This window comes from Empidonax traillii, unplaced genomic scaffold (genome assembly GCF_003031625.1).
Source record: "Empidonax traillii isolate 1590-97213 ecotype Southwest subspecies unplaced genomic scaffold, ASM303162v1 scaffold187:size1931383, whole genome shotgun sequence".
Classification (NCBI taxonomy): domain Eukaryota; kingdom Metazoa; phylum Chordata; class Aves; order Passeriformes; family Tyrannidae; genus Empidonax; species Empidonax traillii.
The window spans coordinates 981,340-997,921 of NW_020955380.1; the positions used below are offsets into that span (position 1 = coordinate 981,340).

Here is a 16,582-nt window from a genome sequence, read left to right on the forward strand (position 1 = left end):
TAAAAAAAAAATAGGACTATCTGATTGTCTTTAAAATAAAATCAAGACTCTCTTCCCCACCTTTGAGCCTCTAAATGAGACTTGTATTATAATAATTCAGCAAATATGAGGTACTTTTTCTAAAAGACACAAAACACCCAGTTAGTTCTGTTTTTCTCTGTTCTCCATAGCAAATCACTGACAGGTTTTGCTAGGGCTCTTTTAATTATATCTAAATTATACCTGTCTTCTGTCTGGAGGGGGGAAAAAAAAAAAAAGAAAGTAGGAAGTTGGTGGGAAAATGAGAGGAATTTTAATGGAAATTGGATTTATCTTCTGTGAAATTTTGTGACATCACAGTCACCTGTGTGCAACAGGAGGAACTGGAGTCTCCTCTTTAACTTGCAGCTTCCTCATTTATTGTCCTGTCTGGAGCTGTTCATTGATGGGGTGTAGGAGAACAATAACTGGGTTTGTGAATTCCACCCTCGAGCCCGTTCTGGGTCCCACAGGCACAGAGAGGACGTTTAAACCACATTAGAAATGTGAGATAATGGCTTTGCCTGGCTTTAAAAGGACAGCTTCCCGAAGACTGGAGATTTCCAGATAAACACTACAAAGAGTCTGCTGTCCCAGGGTGTGAGAGGAGCGTTTCAGGTTCTTGCCCGAGCGCTGAATGAATCGTTGCCAAGGTGGCTCATGATTGTTAGAACAGGATCACAGTGCCCTAAGCTGCTTTTATTCCTGGTGGGAATAAACAGCAGCATTGCAGGTTCTTAATTGCTTGTCAGCCTTAGAGAGCAAAGTAATAACAATTAAAAAAACACCAAATGAACAAAAAAACCTTTTTAAAAATTTGACCTACGTGGGTTTTGAGGTGGTCTCGATAATTGCATAGTTTGAGTCAGTTTGACCCACAGATGAACAGGGTGTGTTTTCTCTGTTTCAGGCTGGTACCGAGGTGTTTCCATTAAGAAGCCCAACGTCAAGGTAAGCGTGGATACATTTGTTCATCTAGTGGGAAATTAAATCTCTTTTGCTCTTGCAACCCAGTAAACTTTTCATTTTCCTTACCCTTAAGATTTTACTGTTCTTAACTTTTTTCCTGTGGGAGGACTGGATTCATTTTCTAAATTGAGACAGTGATACTCATTAGTCACTCAGAGGAGCAGAAACCTTCCTGACATATAATGTGGAATTTTTTTTCAACATTTATGAATCTCACCTGGTTTGATCCTTTCCACCCTTCTCTACTAAGAAAAGCATAGGTGGGTGATCTTGAATTGCTTTAATCCAGGATTTTTAAAGAACATATTTAATAATTTGCATCATTATTCTAAGGCAACTTTGAAAAAAGTCCAGTGGCAAAGGATACGTTGTAAAGTTTGTTCTTTTTTTCAGATTTGACCTTTTAACATCACTGTATTTGGTTATTTTCCAATTTTTCCGGTGATATCCTTGTTTTGCTCTTGGAGAACTCTTTTGACTGTTCTGACATGATTTTTTTGTTTTGTGGCTGCATCTACGTTTTTATAAATGTATGTATCCCAACAGGCAAACAGCTGCCTCTATACAAGCATCATTTCGTTGTCTTTTGGTTTAAGTATTGCTTGCATTTAAAGAGAGAAGAGTACCAGATTTCTCATGTTTGCCTGCATTATGGAAGATAATATTGCCTGTGTTATATTTTCCTGACTGTAATACTCCCTTAATGAAAAGCCTACAGTCCCTGTGTGTGTTTTGGTACATCCTCTGTTTGTGTATATGTTCAGATTTGACAGGAGAGCCCTTCAAACCTCCCCTGGTTTCTTGGGTAACCCCAGGATCACAGAAAGAAGCAGCATTAACTGCAGGTGAACAAGCAAGAAGCTGAAATAGCATTTCTCCCTTTTCCAGATTTTGGAGTGACTGAAAGCATTCACACTTAACTTTTTTCCTGCATAAACCGTTCCTTTTAGACCCATTCTTCTTCCTTCTGCAATTTTAGAATCTTGCCTATGAAAATGAAGGAGTTTTTTTCCTAGCATTTGGAATCATCTTTACTTAGGATTCCTTTCAACCTCCCCATGAAATGTTTTCTTCCGAAACTGTGCAGTTCTAAAGCTCTAAAAATTGAAAGCCCCCACTTGACTGCTGACACTTTTGTCAGTCTGTGTCATGGTTTTTTTTGTTGGTTTTTTTTTTGTGTTTTTTTTTTTTTTAATACCTCAGAGCATGTTTCCCATGTAACAGTGCTTCCAGCACTCCAGGAGCTTTTGGGAATGCACAGCACCAAGCTTGAATTTTTGTAAGGTGTTTTTACTGAACAGACTTGCAGAACTTCTTTATTAAAAAATTGATCTTCCTACATGGCGGTTTGATCCAGTGTGCTGTCCTGCTCTGAGAGGGACTGAAATGATCAATTGTGACTAATCTGAATATTGACTTCTGACTGACTGGCAGCTTTGACACATTGTTAGGGTTGTTTGGGTTGTTATGACTGGTGCATTGGCAATTATTTATTGTGGCTTTAGGTTATCAGTGCTAAAAACTGCAAGTGTATTTTTCTAACTTAGAGAATTTTTTGTCTTGCAGGGGATTTTTCCTGCCAACTATATTCACTTGAAAAAGGCAATTGTCAGTAACAGAGGGTGAGTTTTTTCTTTCTTTCTTTCTGAGAAGCTACAGTGGTTTTTATCTAGAAGGGAATCAAAGAAATAATTATTGAAACTTGTGGAGAGGTTTAGTTCATTGTATCTCTTTTTTTGTGTATGAGGGTTTGAAAGCTCAATGTAATTCTGCAAAGTTTGGGGTGGTTTTTTTGTTTTTAATATAGCAAGAATCAGATCTGGTTACTCCTGTTCACTTTGGCCCATAAAATTGTAACTTCAGAGGTATCACCTGAAACACAGGCATTTAAAGAACTCTGCTTATATTTTTCATTTCTACTTGTTTTCTCACTGGCAACATTCTGTATGTTCCTGTTTGTAATGGAGGCACAGTAAGTTGGCAGCCCATCTTGTTCATCAGCAGATTTTCAGGGAGACATCACTGACAGGGTATCTCTCGTTACTCTGAACCTTTTCAAAAGGATCCAGCCCTCCACACCCATCCAAAAAAGGAGTGGAGTACCCTCTGCTGAAAATATTTTACCTTCCCTGTCTTTGTTTGTAGCTCATGTGTTGCTGGTGGTAGATTATTTTGAGTTAATGTGAATATGGTGGTGGTAATGCCATGTCAGAGACGTGACTGAGTGTGGGCTGTGGAACCTGCAGAGTTTGCCCTGAGATTGACTGGGGCTCCTGAAATCAATATCTTGTGTCTTCACTGCTGCTTTTCCTTGCATATTCCACATTAAGGCTGCTGTGGGGAGATTTCTAAGTGCAGTGTTTCAGACAGTGACCCCAGGCAACAAATTAAATAGGGAAGATAAAACTTATTAAATGACATTTAGTGAAGTACCTGTACAAAAACAGGTGACTTCTGATGGTCTTGAATTGTATGTTTATCCCCAAAGGGATTAGTAAAGATTGTAAGGGCAGCTGTAATACTGATGCTTCATCATTTTTGAGTGTAATAAAATGATATATATTGCATAGAATAACTACTCTTAACATATATTCTCCTTAGGGGGAAGACCCTGTAATCTGTAGTTAATTAGTGCTTGATGTTGGCTCAGAATTTGTAAAGGGCAACCAGTTCAGGATATCCAGATATTTACTAGGAAAGCCAATGTGCTTTTTAAAAAGGAGTGTGAGCTCCTGGTGTACCAGTGGATACAGCAGGATGTAGTGCAGCCCTGAACCAGGGGGCATGGTTAATTCATGCTTGGTAAAAAATTCTGCCCCTCTATTTAAGAATATTAAAAAGCCCTTCTGATAAGAAAGGTTAACAGATAGCAGGTATGTTGGGTAGTTTATGATATTGGCTGACATGAACTGGAGGAGGGAAAGGATTGGACTGGCTTGTAGAAGGGACACAAACTGTGAACGACCCCACTTTGCAGGCAAGTTTATTTAACGTGCTGCAGTAATGAAAACTGTCCCCACTGACCATGATGAAAATGAAATTGTGCATTTTGAACAAGTAACCAGGAAATGCTTCACACAAGCCTATTCTTGTGGAATGTGGTGGAGGAACAGTTGACATGAGCCTGGGAGTGCCTCAGTGTTACAACAGACAAAATGATCCTCCTAAGATATTCTTCTCTGTGTTGAACAAATTCAGGTTCTAGCATTTTACAAATTACTATGCTGACATTTATTTCTTTTCCTGCCCTTTCCAAGTTACCTTTCCTAATTTCCCCCCCTCTTTTTCTGCAGGCAATATGAAACAGTTGTTCCACTTGAAGATTCTGTTGTGACTGAGGTCACAGCGACACTGCAGGAATGGGCCGTGCTCTGGAAGCAGCTCTATGTGGTAAGAACTGTGCTCTTACTGTGCCTCTCAGATGCTGTTCAGTCCCTCAGGGAACAATCAGAATCAATGTGGGAATGATTGGGTGCACTGTACTTGTGAGGGTGTGCCACCTGTGCATACCACATGCGGCGAATCAGGGGAGATTCACGTGGGCTGCCTTGGACGTTTTCAGTGGTTCTCAAATTCTGAAAGCTTTATTGTTTAAAAACCCCCTGATTTTAAAGTGTTATTAAATATGTAAGAAATAATATAATAGACTGCTTCTCTAAGTCCCATCAAAGACTTCAAAGAATTATTCAGCACAGTTTGTGAGTATTTGTTTTGGTGTCTAGAGTCTGAAAGGGGAAGAACTTGCTGTGGGGAGTTTTGTACAATTGTTCCTCCATATATTAAAATTAAACACTAAGATAAGTGTATTGAGCTTTATACTCACCTATTTTATGTGATGTCTCCTGCTTTCATCCTTGCTCTTGTCTTACACTTTAATGGCCAAATCCCATGACACAGCAGATAAAAATCTTGCACATTTGAAGATATTATTTTTCCTGGGTTTTATTTTCTCTTTTTAGCTTAGTAATTGCAAGCCCTAACTGTAGGATTAGGATCAAGAACTGTAGGTGGTACAAACCTGAATTTCCTTTCTCTCATTCCCTTAGAGAAATCTCTCTACACAGATCTGCAGCACCTTTATTTCCTCATGTAAACCTGAAGTGACGGGAGCTGGATATCTAGGAATTAAAACCAGGAAAGATCCAGTTGGATGAGTCTGGTGTATCTCCAGCATAACCAGCTGGTCTGTTCTGCCTTCACAAAGCAATCAACCCCTGTGAAATCAGTTTTGCTTTTGTTGCTCCCAGTTCTGCTGTCCCTGAAGGCATTTCCTTGGCAGGTGACATCTAATGGAGGGAGGCCACGACACGCATCGTTATGCCACCCTTTGCACTTGTACTCCTCCTTTTTCCATTGCAAGTAGTGTTTTCTTCCTGTAACATTTCCCCCCTCTCCCCAGTGTCAGCTGAAGATGACAACAATAATACTGGCAGTGGGATTGAATTGGAGAAAGGGGAATCATTTTACCTACAAATGAGTTACACTTCCTTTCTACTAATGCATTTCTTCTTTATTGTTAACTCTAGTTCCTCGAGGGGAAGGAGAGAGAAAGCTTTACTATAAACTTCCATTTAGTGGTTTTCCTTTCTGGGACTGCTTTCTGGTTTAGCTCATTATATTTCTTATAACACTGCACAAAACATTATTGCATTCTTAAATAACAGGGGAAAGAATTTACTGTTCTCGTAGAACTTTGGAAGGAGACATCTGCTCCATGACAAGAAGAAATTGGCAGAGCTTCTCAGCAGAAAATGCATTGTTTTGTGGTGTGGGGTTGTTTCTTCCAAAAATTAAAAAAAAAAAAAAATTCTAATATAGAAATAATCACAGAATTGTTTAGATTGGGTGGGACTTCTTGAGATCATCAGCTGCCTTCTGAGGTAGGGTCAGCTAGACCAGAGTAGCAGGACTGCACCAGTGAGGTTTTGAGTTCCATGTGAATGGAGATTCCACAACTTCCCCAGGGCCAAGTGTCAGTGTTTGATCAGCTTCAGTGATTTCTTCTGCTCAAGGCCACTGATACAGTAGCACAGACCTTCTGATGTCAAGAACAACCTGCCCCCTTGTGAAGGGGGTAAAAGACATTTGTCCCATGTATGGGCTGGAAAGTGGAAGCCTGAGGAGATGCCCCAAGGAGCACGAGTGGCTGTGGCAGAGCTGGGATTAGGCTCCAGTGTAATTGGTGTTCAGGGTGGAAGCTGTGCTGTAAGGCCATATCTTAAAACATATTAAGGGACTAAATGGAAATACTTGTTGGATTAGCACCAGCGGACATTTTTGTTGTTCTCAAACCGTAATGAGAATCCTCTAAGAAGTGTAATTAATGTTATTTATCATGCTGCTGTGCCTCGTCAGCTTGGCCGAAAAGTTCCTTGTTGTAGGGCAAGTTCAAACTCTGGCTGTTCCACAGATGATTTCAGTAGGTCAGTGCCTGTAAGGGGTACCAGCAGTGCTGCCAGACAGCATGTGCAGCATCTCTCATCATCTCTGAATAGGCTGAAATGTTCACCTCGTGGTTTTGGGTGAACTGCTTACCTGGATTATGGTTTGAAAGACTCAAGTTTGTTTCAATTAAAAATTCCAATCAGTCGCCTTCATTGTATTGCTGAGCTCCACTGTAGGGTTTGTGTTTGTCTTTCATTAAACAATAGGAGCTGGGATGTAATAGCCAGGAAGACTGGAGTGATTAAACGCTGCCTGGAGAGGGATTCCGTGTGGTTCCAAGATAAGGTAGCTCAGCTGACAGAAAATGGGAGGGAGGAGGAGAACAGTGAGGAATGGAAGGGTGAAGGGAAGCACAGCTTTGAGACAGTTGTAGAAAATTAGTTGGTGTAAAATATTGGGAATCTTCTTCATTTCCTTCTGTCCACAGAGAGTCTGTGCTAGTACCGGGAATAATCTGAGCGTGGGGAAGCTTGGAGGGCTTTGAGTTATAGGAGTTGTACAGCAATTGCAGTTTAGATGTCTGCGAAACAGATATTAGAAAGATCAGCCTGAGTTCACTGTACTACACAGAGGGCTGTGATAGTCTTGTAATTTTTGCTATCAAGGTGAAAGCAGAGCGATGGTCTGAGAGAAAAAGGCATTTGTCTGTAATGAGTTCTTAGAGAAAGGGCTGTGCCTGAAATGAATCTGGAATGGAAAGATGTATATTGTGTTCTTTGCTTTACTGTAGTGTCACATTAAGGTCTGAGTGGTTGCATTCTGATCATATAACACTTTAAATGGTAACAAAACAACAGGTAGTTTGAAAATGGCAGAGGTTTTTCTCAAATTGGAAAGGGATACAAATAATACTGATATGGAAGATACCGGAATTCGTTATTTATGTTGCATATTTTTTCTAATGATAACCTTGTCAGAAATTCTAGGCCTGCCTAAAAATAATATTTTGGGTTTTTTCCAATTGAGCAATCATAAATAGAACTTAAATATTTAATACTTTTAAAGGAGTAAAGATGATATGACTTCTGTGGTTCTGGGGACAGACTTCTTAGGAGTGCCTGTAGCAACAGGATAAGTTAGGGGTTTAAACTGTAGAAGAGGGGAGATTCAGGCTAGATATAAGGAAGAAAACTTCTACAAATTGGTGAGGCCCTTGCAGAGGTTGCCCAGAGTAGCTGTGGCTGCCCCATCCCTGGAAGTGTCCAAGGCCAGGTTGGATGGGGCTTGGAGCAAACAGGTCTAATGGAAGGTGTCCCTGCCCATGGCAGGGGGGTTGGACTAGATGAGCTCCAGAGGTCCCTTCCAAGCCGGGCTGTTTGTGATTCTAGGATAAAGCACATTTTCCCCCTGTTTGAGTATGTAATCTGTGTGCAGGTACAGTGTCATGACACTGGAAAATGAAGAGAAGTTCTGATCTGCCTGTGTCCAGGCTGCTGAGAGAGCACTGGAACAATAAGATTAATAACTCCTTTCTGTCAAAAAAAGGCCACTGTTTTATTTAACCCACTTGGTTTGGCTTTCCCTACTTGCACTGCCGTTGTACAGGTGGTGAGGAGGGAGTTCACAGGATCTGAGTGTTCAAAATGTGTGCTGTGTGACCACATTCCCCTGAGCTGCTCAGGCTGTGGGTGGAGTTGTGATCAGCACAGCTGACCAGCTGTGTGTGTGTCCACACTTACCCCTGTATTTGTGTGCTGTCAGTAACTGCACAGACCCAGTGTCCCCTGGAATTGCTCTGCCTGCCTCTAATACTCTGTATTGTTCTTTAGATTAATTTGGACAAGGGAACCGTGTCACTTTGTGGGAAGCCTAAGAAATGGAAAGGAAGGTTCTGCTTATTGTTTCCCAGTGCTGCAAAGGCAACAAGCAAAGGATGCCAGTGATTCCCTTCCCCAATGCTGTACTTAATTTGGAGTGGAGGAGGAAAGGAAAGAAAAGAAAGATTACTGGTGTAGCACTGTAAGCAGCTGAGCCTGTTCTCGTGCTGCTCCAGAGGGACACAGAAGAGAGAGCAGAAAAGCAAGAACAAACCTTGGGGAGACTTTGGTGTAGGCACGGAGGTGGATAAAGATGCAAAATTGCATGTTACAGTGAAATGTGTGTGCTCAACCCTCGTGTAGTTCCCCAGACCAGTGTATTGACTTCTGTTGAGGCAGCAGAATAACACCAGTAAGGTTGTTAACTTTCTCTCTTACCCTGTATGTGTTGATAAGATTTGTTATTTTTATACTACTTCTAAATAAAGGATCTGCAAGTTCCCTGTAAGCTTTTGTTAATTAGGTCACACAAGACTCCTGTGAGTTGTTAAGTCAGCTAAAGAGATCACTGGAACTCACTGCTGGTGCATAGTAGCTATTTTAACTGGAAGAAAAATTCCTCAGAGTTTCAGATGTGATGTGAGGACTATTTCTGTTGAGAGATCAGATGACTGTGAAGAGACCAAACGTAATTGCCCAACTTAGAATTTGGTCAGATCAATAATGTTAATTTGCTACTTTTATGCAGAGGGGAGCGAGGGACGTGGGGAGTGACTTCTCCTCTAGTTTCAGGAGTTGGACCTAATGGTGTTGGGAATAGATGGAATTTTTGCCAGCTCAGTGTGAAAACGATTTCCCATTGGCTCCTTTTAAATTTCCTGAGGGATCCTATAAAGGAATAGAGGGGGTAACAGGACTTGGGGCAATTGCAGCTGTGTGATTTGGGTGTTTTAGTGTGTCCCTAAAATGGAAACATTAAAAGTTAAAACTCATCTTGAAAAATGCCATTCACTGAATCACCAAGGTAGTTTACTCTTGTGAGTATTTTGGGACTTTTTTGTTTACTGAGATGCCTTTTGCTCCATATCTGATGAAACATGACGGCTTTCTAAAATATGTAGCCAGTGTGGTATGATCTAAAATTGATATGCTGCATCTGAGGTCTGCAGCAGAAGGTCTCCCTTGAAGGAACAGAATTCCTTCAAGTCAAGGCTGAGCAGATTTCCTACACACTTAACAGTTCTGTGCAAGCAAACTCCTGGAAAGATGAAGTGTTTGTGCCGAGACGTAAGCACAGAAATAGTATTGCACATCCACGTGGCCCTCCTCCCTTTCTCTGAGGCATTTTCAAGGTTACCTGCAAATAGAAAACTCCTTTAGGGTGATCTTTCAGGTTTGTGAAAGAGACATTTTAAAAGAATCTGAGGAGCTTGTCTGGCCCCAGTTGACATTGAGAGACTCAGAGTTATCATTGTACAAGACAGGACTCTGGATAATAATGTTGGGCAGTATTATGGGTATTTTTATATCTTTCTATGTTTGGAGTGAAGGATGAACCTTCATGGAGTGGCCAGAGCTCGGGCAGGAGTTTGAGTTTGAGGCAGCTGATAGTCTTGTTAAGTGCTGCACAGATTATAGGGGAAACTAAGAGTGAATATTTCCTCTTTCAGTAGCATCTGCTTCATCAGTTTGTCAAAGGGAAGAGTGCACTGAGAAATCATCTGTTTGCTTAGCAACTGAGTTGGAGTCTTTTAGCAGATCTGTTATTTGATTACCAGAAAATACTTGAAGATTTTTTCTTGATTGGGTTGTGAGGGGTGTGTGCAGAATGATTTGCACAGTGATGAACACCTCAGTGTTATATGCATAAGGTGGATACCTTTATAATTTGATATGTTTAGTCATGGCAGGGGAAGCTGGAGATAAATCATGGAATGTCCCAGGTTGGAGAGGACTTTGGAAAATCATCTTGTCCAACCTTTTGTCAGAAGGGGATTGTAGATGAGGCTGTTTAGCACCTTGTCCTAACCTAGTGAATGGTGGTTCTTACTGGAAAAACCTTTATTCTTATGTTGAGGTGAAAACTCTCCTGGTGCAACTCCTACCCATTGCCCTTGTCTCCTCCATGTGTGTCCTGGTGAACAGGGAGCTCCACCCTCTCTGTGAGGATGTACTAGTGCTGGAATACGGGGCTGAGGTCCCCCTGAGCTGCCTCCTCTAGGGAGAAAGGACCCAACTCCTTTAGTCTTTCCTCCCAGGGCAGGACCTGCAGCCCTTTGATCATTGTCGTGTCCCTCCTTTGGACTTGCCCTGGTCTGTCCCATCTTCCTTGAATTGTTGGGGCCGGAATAAAGACCACAGAATATAAAAGTGTCACAGTGGGATTCGTGTCTGCTCATTATCTTAGACAGGTCGAAGTTTTTGTGAGTAAAATCTTAGGATTCTATGCTGCTTAGAGGCGTTGTCTGTGGTAGGTTGAGTAGAAGCCCTTCTCGTGCTTTGTCAGATTGAGACTTGCATTTACAGAAGTTTATTAGCTGTGGTTTCTTGGAGCTCTTTAGTGGATGTCATGACCTCTCTCTACATTTCTTCCTTGGTAGAACAGCCCTCTTGTAGAAAATACACTTTAATATTTATTAGGTCACTGCCATTAAATACTGTTTATGTCAGTACATTTTCCCTTAACACTGACTTCCTGAAGTTCAGTTCAAGTGCTTCATATTTTAAGGTTATAAGGGGTTGCCATAGTTATTATTTTTCCCTTCCCTAATTTTAAGAGATTTAATGCAGTCAGTCTCTCAAAGTGATTTGTGCAAGTGTGAGAGCTTTAGGAATTAAAAGTAGGCATAAGTTTTTAGGAGAGTAAAATAAGATTATTTTGTAAGCAAATCTCAATACCATTAAAATCTGAAAAATTGTGATAATTGATTTGAAAATTACTTTCCTTTGAAGACCACAGAACTTAATGGCTACTCTATTGGGTTTAAGGAACAATATAACAAGGAGCAATATATACATTACATTTGCTGCCACATACAGATTTATGGCATCATTTAAGATTATTAGGACCAACTAGACAGTCTTTATGTATTTTCAAACGAACAAAAGGTTGACTATAAAACAAAAACTACAGAGTATTAATCAAACTGTCTGGGAGGAATATATGTTTTGAGTTACTATGGAGATGGATAGATTTTTTTAATAGATTTTCAAAGTAGAGACAGAATTAAATGTAAGTCACTTTCTGGTGTCCTTGGCAAGCCCTGCTGTGACAAACTACATGCAGGGTGTTTTTATAATCTTGTTTTGTAGGAAAATGTTGTTTAGTCATTGATATGGGAGATCATAATATGCTCTTTATATTTTGGTAAATAGAACTGAGTATTTGTCTTACTGCTGAGTGACATTTATAGCAAATTGTGTGGAGATTTGGAGGGTTTTTTTGAGATTAAATTTTTGAAGTATTAGCTAGTTTGTAGTTCACAAAGAGCTCCTTCCTTTTAGAACAATATCCACTCTACTGTGTGCTGCAGACAGTGTCACAGTACACGTGTAAAGTGCACGTGGGAAATTAAAACATGAGATTTTGCTTTTATTGAATGCTGGTATAAGATGAGATCAAGGTAAGGAGCTTTTAATCCGAAAATCCAAACGGGAGTTTCTTCATCTGCCACTGGAGAGACTCACCCGAGTTGTTCCAAATCTGATGTTGTTACAGAATTGCATTTGAAATAGAGGCAATTGGTAGTGTGGTTTGAGTTTTACAAAGATGTATTTTGAGGAAACATGGCAGTTTGTTTTGGCTTTGTTTTGGTTTGTTTTTAAGAACAGAAAATTAAGAAAGGAGGGGGGAAGGGCTCAGGGAGCCTGGCAATCTGGCTTTTTGGAGTGAGTGAACAAGTTTGTGTGTGTGGATAGAGCTTAGGAGGGAAAAGACTGATCATCCCTAGTGGGTATTTATTGGAACTAAAACAACAGTTTGGATTTAATTTCATAGAAGACAGTTATTTCTTTTATTTTAGTAGAAAAGCAAAGAACATCTGTCCTTTTGGCAGCCTGTGTGGCACTGTGGTCCATGTGCTATCAAGAAGTGTCCTTTGGTCTTCCCTGATTTTTGTTACTTTCTGTGGCTTCTGTTCTTAAGACAGAGAGAGGAAAAGGTAACTGCACATACAATAATGATAATTACTAATACTGATTGTAATTTTAATGTATATGTCACAAAATTATATAGGTTTTCTAAGGGAAGTAGGCAAGAAAGTTTCTCTGGTGGGAGGGGTAGAAAGTCATTGTTATGTGAACAGTGGAGTAAATCCTTGTGAGTGGAGTGCCAGAGCACACAGTGGCTGCAGCAGTGGACAGCCAGCACCTGGCCTGCCTGATTTGATTACTCGGCATTGTTGCATTTGGCTGGAGAGGAGGCAGTGGTTGATTTTTGTGTCTGTCTAAAGAGGAACAAAAATGCGTCTTAATTTAAAACCTCAGCGTTAAGCCTGGCAAGTGGATAGATAACCAGTTTTACAGGAGGTATTAAGGTGAACTAAATCATTTCATATTATTAAAGACCTGATTCTCCTTTCTTGCTTCAGCTTCCAGCCATGTGAGTGTGAGTATACTGTGGGGATTATTGGTAAATCAAAGCTGTTCTAAAAGAAGCAGGGTTGCAAAGGCAGTGGTAATGAAAATGTGAGCAGCTGTTCATTAGTTGGTCAAAAGAAAGAGAGGTTCTCGTGTGGTCATGCAATCAGAAACTATTGTAAGGCACAGATACAGGAGCCAGGGCTAATTTCAGTTATTGTTTATCCTCATTTTCTTGAGTGCTTGACTTTGTCTTTGAGCAATTTTCTCATAACAGGATTTTTGTGACTGTTGGAATGAAAAGGGAGAAAATGAATAGAAATTGTATCTTTGGAAACTACTCATAATTTCTTAAGTTGTTGTTGTTACGTCTTAGCTTTGAGCTAATGGCGATTGTGGCCTTTGAAGAAATGTGTTCTCCTTTCAAAAATTCTGTTGTCTGTTTCCAGAAGTTTTATTGCTTAATAGAAGTTACCATGCTGTGTGTTAGCAATAAAGATTGCTTAAAATAGAAGGAATACTAAGAAAGAAAAGTAGAGAAATTGGGAGAGGCTTCTGTGAGAGAACTGGGATTCAGCTTCTCCCTTTTTTTGTGTGTGTTCATCTTCCTGTAACTCTCATGGTGGTTTTGTTTAATTTTGAATATAGAAGCAGAACCTTGTGCTAGCTGGTTGTTCGTAGATACAGCTTTGGGTTTGATCATAAATGTTGATTAAATATGAATAAATACTTATTGCCCAAGTTTGATTTTGAAGTCTTTAGTTACCATCAGTGCTGTCCCTCTACTGTTCAGTGACAGCTTCTTCAAGTAACAAAGGTGCTCTGTGATTGTATGTTCTCCCCTGCAAATAGCATATTGCCCTTGAGGGGAAAAAAAAATAAATCTATCAGATGATCTGAGGAGTTAACTCCAAAAGATAAGTGTATTTAGGGCACCCCAACAGCTTGTAAAACAAATACTCATTTCTTTTTTACTGCCAGTGCTCAGTGCCACTAATAGGTCAAGATCCAGGGTGTTCAGATGAGATCCAATAGGTATTGCACAACAAACTGCTGCAGAAATAATGGAAAACATAAATCCTGTGTAGGATGATATTATTTTCTGATAATAGCCCTGATATACTTGTAGCTCCTTGTCAGTGGTCTCTGGTTGATGCTGCTGCAACACAAACACCTGCTGGCAGTGCCAAGGGCACGGCAGGGGCTGAAGGTGCCCGAGCAGTGCCCAGCCCAACACTGATCTCATCTCATTGCTCATGAAAGGGGCATTTCAGGTCCACCCTTTTGCTCAAGGTCTCCTCCTCAGCAGCTGAGGTTGTGTCTGTCCGTGTGACTTGGCACAAAGCTCCCTGGGCTCACAGAACTGGAGTAATTCTTTCTTTTCACTGTGTTTTGCTGAGCTGGGTGTGAATTTTCCAGCGTCCCAGAGCTGGAAGGATTCCTCATAAATCTGGGAGATGCTGAGCCCCAAGTTCTTTATCTGAGGCGCGTGTTTGTCTCAGTGAAATGACAGTAGTTCAAAGACCTTTCCAGAGCAGGGGAAACAATGATGTCCTTTATGTTCTGTGCTGTTCAGGCACTGGCTGTTTGATCTAAATTAACTTACACTTGATGAAGCAGATTTCAGTTTATTCTTCCCGATATGTCCTTGGAGCTGATGGGGAATTTGGGAACGCTCTGTGTGCAGGGGCAGGCATTTGGAAATGGAGCTGAGCCTGCATCCTGTCACACAGAGAGGGGACTCGGTGCCTCTCTGGACTCACCACACTGATGTGAGCTGGCTGCTGAGGGAGGCAGTTTGTCCTGCCCTGGGAGCATTCCCAGCCCATCCCTTGGGGAAGCAGGGAGCGGTGAGGGCAGTGTGGGGATGGAGCAGCCACTGTCCCTGGGCACTCACTGGGAGGCTCCAGGGGAGTCTGAGCTTCTCCTGGGTTTGATCCAGTGCTCAGTGCCCACTGATAGAACCGTTCACTGATGTTTACCACAGGTGCAGGTTTATAATTATTGTATTACTGTCTTTATTTGATTTGAGAGTGGTACTCTAAAGTTTGTTTTATGAATTAGCTTAAGCTCAGTGTATTTTGTACAGGTGAATATAGAGGTGTTCAAGTCCTGTTAGTGATCCCCTGCTCTTGCATTTCCACATCTTCCATTACTGACAGCACTTCATGATTTTTATTTCTGAGTCAGGGTAGGCCAGTAAAGGATTGAAGGCCGTCATTTTAATTTGCGAATCCATCTGTATCTTTCTCTGTGGTTTTTCCCAACAGCCTCAGAAGTTGAGGTAATAGTTAATGAGGTGTGTCTGTTCTGTATGTGGCCTGGCAGGCTCAGCCACCTTGCAGACTGCACTGAGTGACCAGTTTTACAGGGTAAAGTGGTAACGTTTTTGGTATCAGAATTTTTGGTTTGACCTGAATAGCTCAAGTTTAATTTGAAGTGCAGGGGGGCAGTTACCTTCCCCAGGGAGATGAACTGCTGCAGATCCCTGCAGGGGAGGTTTGTGCCCAGTGCCTCCTGCCTGTAAATGTTTTTACTGATACTGTCAAATGGGCTTGCTATTTTCTCATTAAAGGGACATGCTTGGAAACCTCCTTAGACAGGATTTAATGAACTCCTAAAATGTAGCATAGATTAGTGGCTCATAATACTTACTGAAGAAAGTTAACTTACTTTCTGGTAAACAGAGAAAGAGCAGCAGCAGAGGTTTCTTTTAATCTTTCTGACTGTGTGTTCACTAACGAAAAGGAAGCTGTAAAGAAACAGGTGTGTGGCAGGTTTTCATGATAAAGGTAATGGAGTTAATGAAATTACTGTGAATAACATTAATTATAGAATAGTTGGCAGAATGGAAGAGAGGGAAGGGGAAAGTAGGGTCTTACCCACTGTGGGTTTTTTTTTTTTTTTTTGTAACAACCAAATAACTTTATTGGATATGGGTATTATTAGTATCTTTATTTCATTTAAATGTATGTGGTGATGGAAACTTTAGATCTTGGAAGTTACTGGGCATGTGCTGGATCTTTAGAGAGATGCAGTATATCTTTAATATTTCAAAAATATAATTAAAAAAAAAGAAACCAATCTGTCACTTCGAATAGGGAGGAGCATCTTACGTAACCCTGTGCTTTTTCAGCAGCCATCAAACCCTGTCATCCTTCCCCTGCTCACAGAGGCCTGTGCAGTGTGGCAGCTCCGTTCAGACCTGGCACAGCTCTGCTCTGGAGACCAGCCCTGAGCCTGGCAGAGCTCAGAGCGATTATTCAATGGGCCTCAGATGTTAAACAGACAAAGCCCCCACCCTCAACGCTGCCAGACTTTGAGCTGTACTTTCATACAGGGAGCTCGGCTACCCCATTTCTTCCATCTAACTCCTCTCCCATCATCTGTCCCTTTTTGTCTTCTTCCTTTGCAGGATCCCAGTCTGAGCTTCTCTTTAACTCTTCATCTCCCTTTCCCTGGTTCCCTGCCAGTTACTTCCCAGTCAATCCCACTCATGCATGTGCTAGTCTCTGTTTTGAGGAAACCTTATGTTTCCTTCCGTTTCCTGAATTTTATTGGGTACTTCTTGCGTCCCTGAATTCCTGAATTGCTTTTGTTTAACTGTTACTCAAAGCGTTGTGAAAAGGGCCAAGTAGAATTAGTGTTGCCTTCAATTCTGCTGCAGTTAAAAAGCCCTCTGGGCGATTGATTCAGCTGACAAGAAGTGATAGGCAGGGATGGCTCAGCTATTGCTGGCACAGGCAGTAAGGACAGTGAAACGTGGATCTCCAGCTGCCTTTCAAAAGAGCAAAATATTGTGACCAATCCAGTGC

At 41.1% G+C, this 16,582-nt stretch overlaps 1 protein-coding gene across 10 annotated transcripts in view; it reads left to right on the forward strand.

Annotated features, from left to right (window-relative positions):
- Positions 1–16,582, forward strand: part of DOCK3 (dedicator of cytokinesis 3) — a 184,947-nt gene that overhangs the window by 25,374 nt on the left and 142,991 nt on the right. For all 10 annotated transcript variants that reach the window (XM_027886464.1, XM_027886466.1, XM_027886470.1 and 7 more), the window contains exons 3-5: positions 929–969; positions 2,554–2,609; positions 4,281–4,377. In XM_027886464.1, coding sequence (XP_027742265.1) covers positions 929–969; positions 2,554–2,609; positions 4,281–4,377 — 194 coding nt within the window. The remainder of the gene's footprint in view (positions 1–928; positions 970–2,553; positions 2,610–4,280; positions 4,378–16,582) is intronic.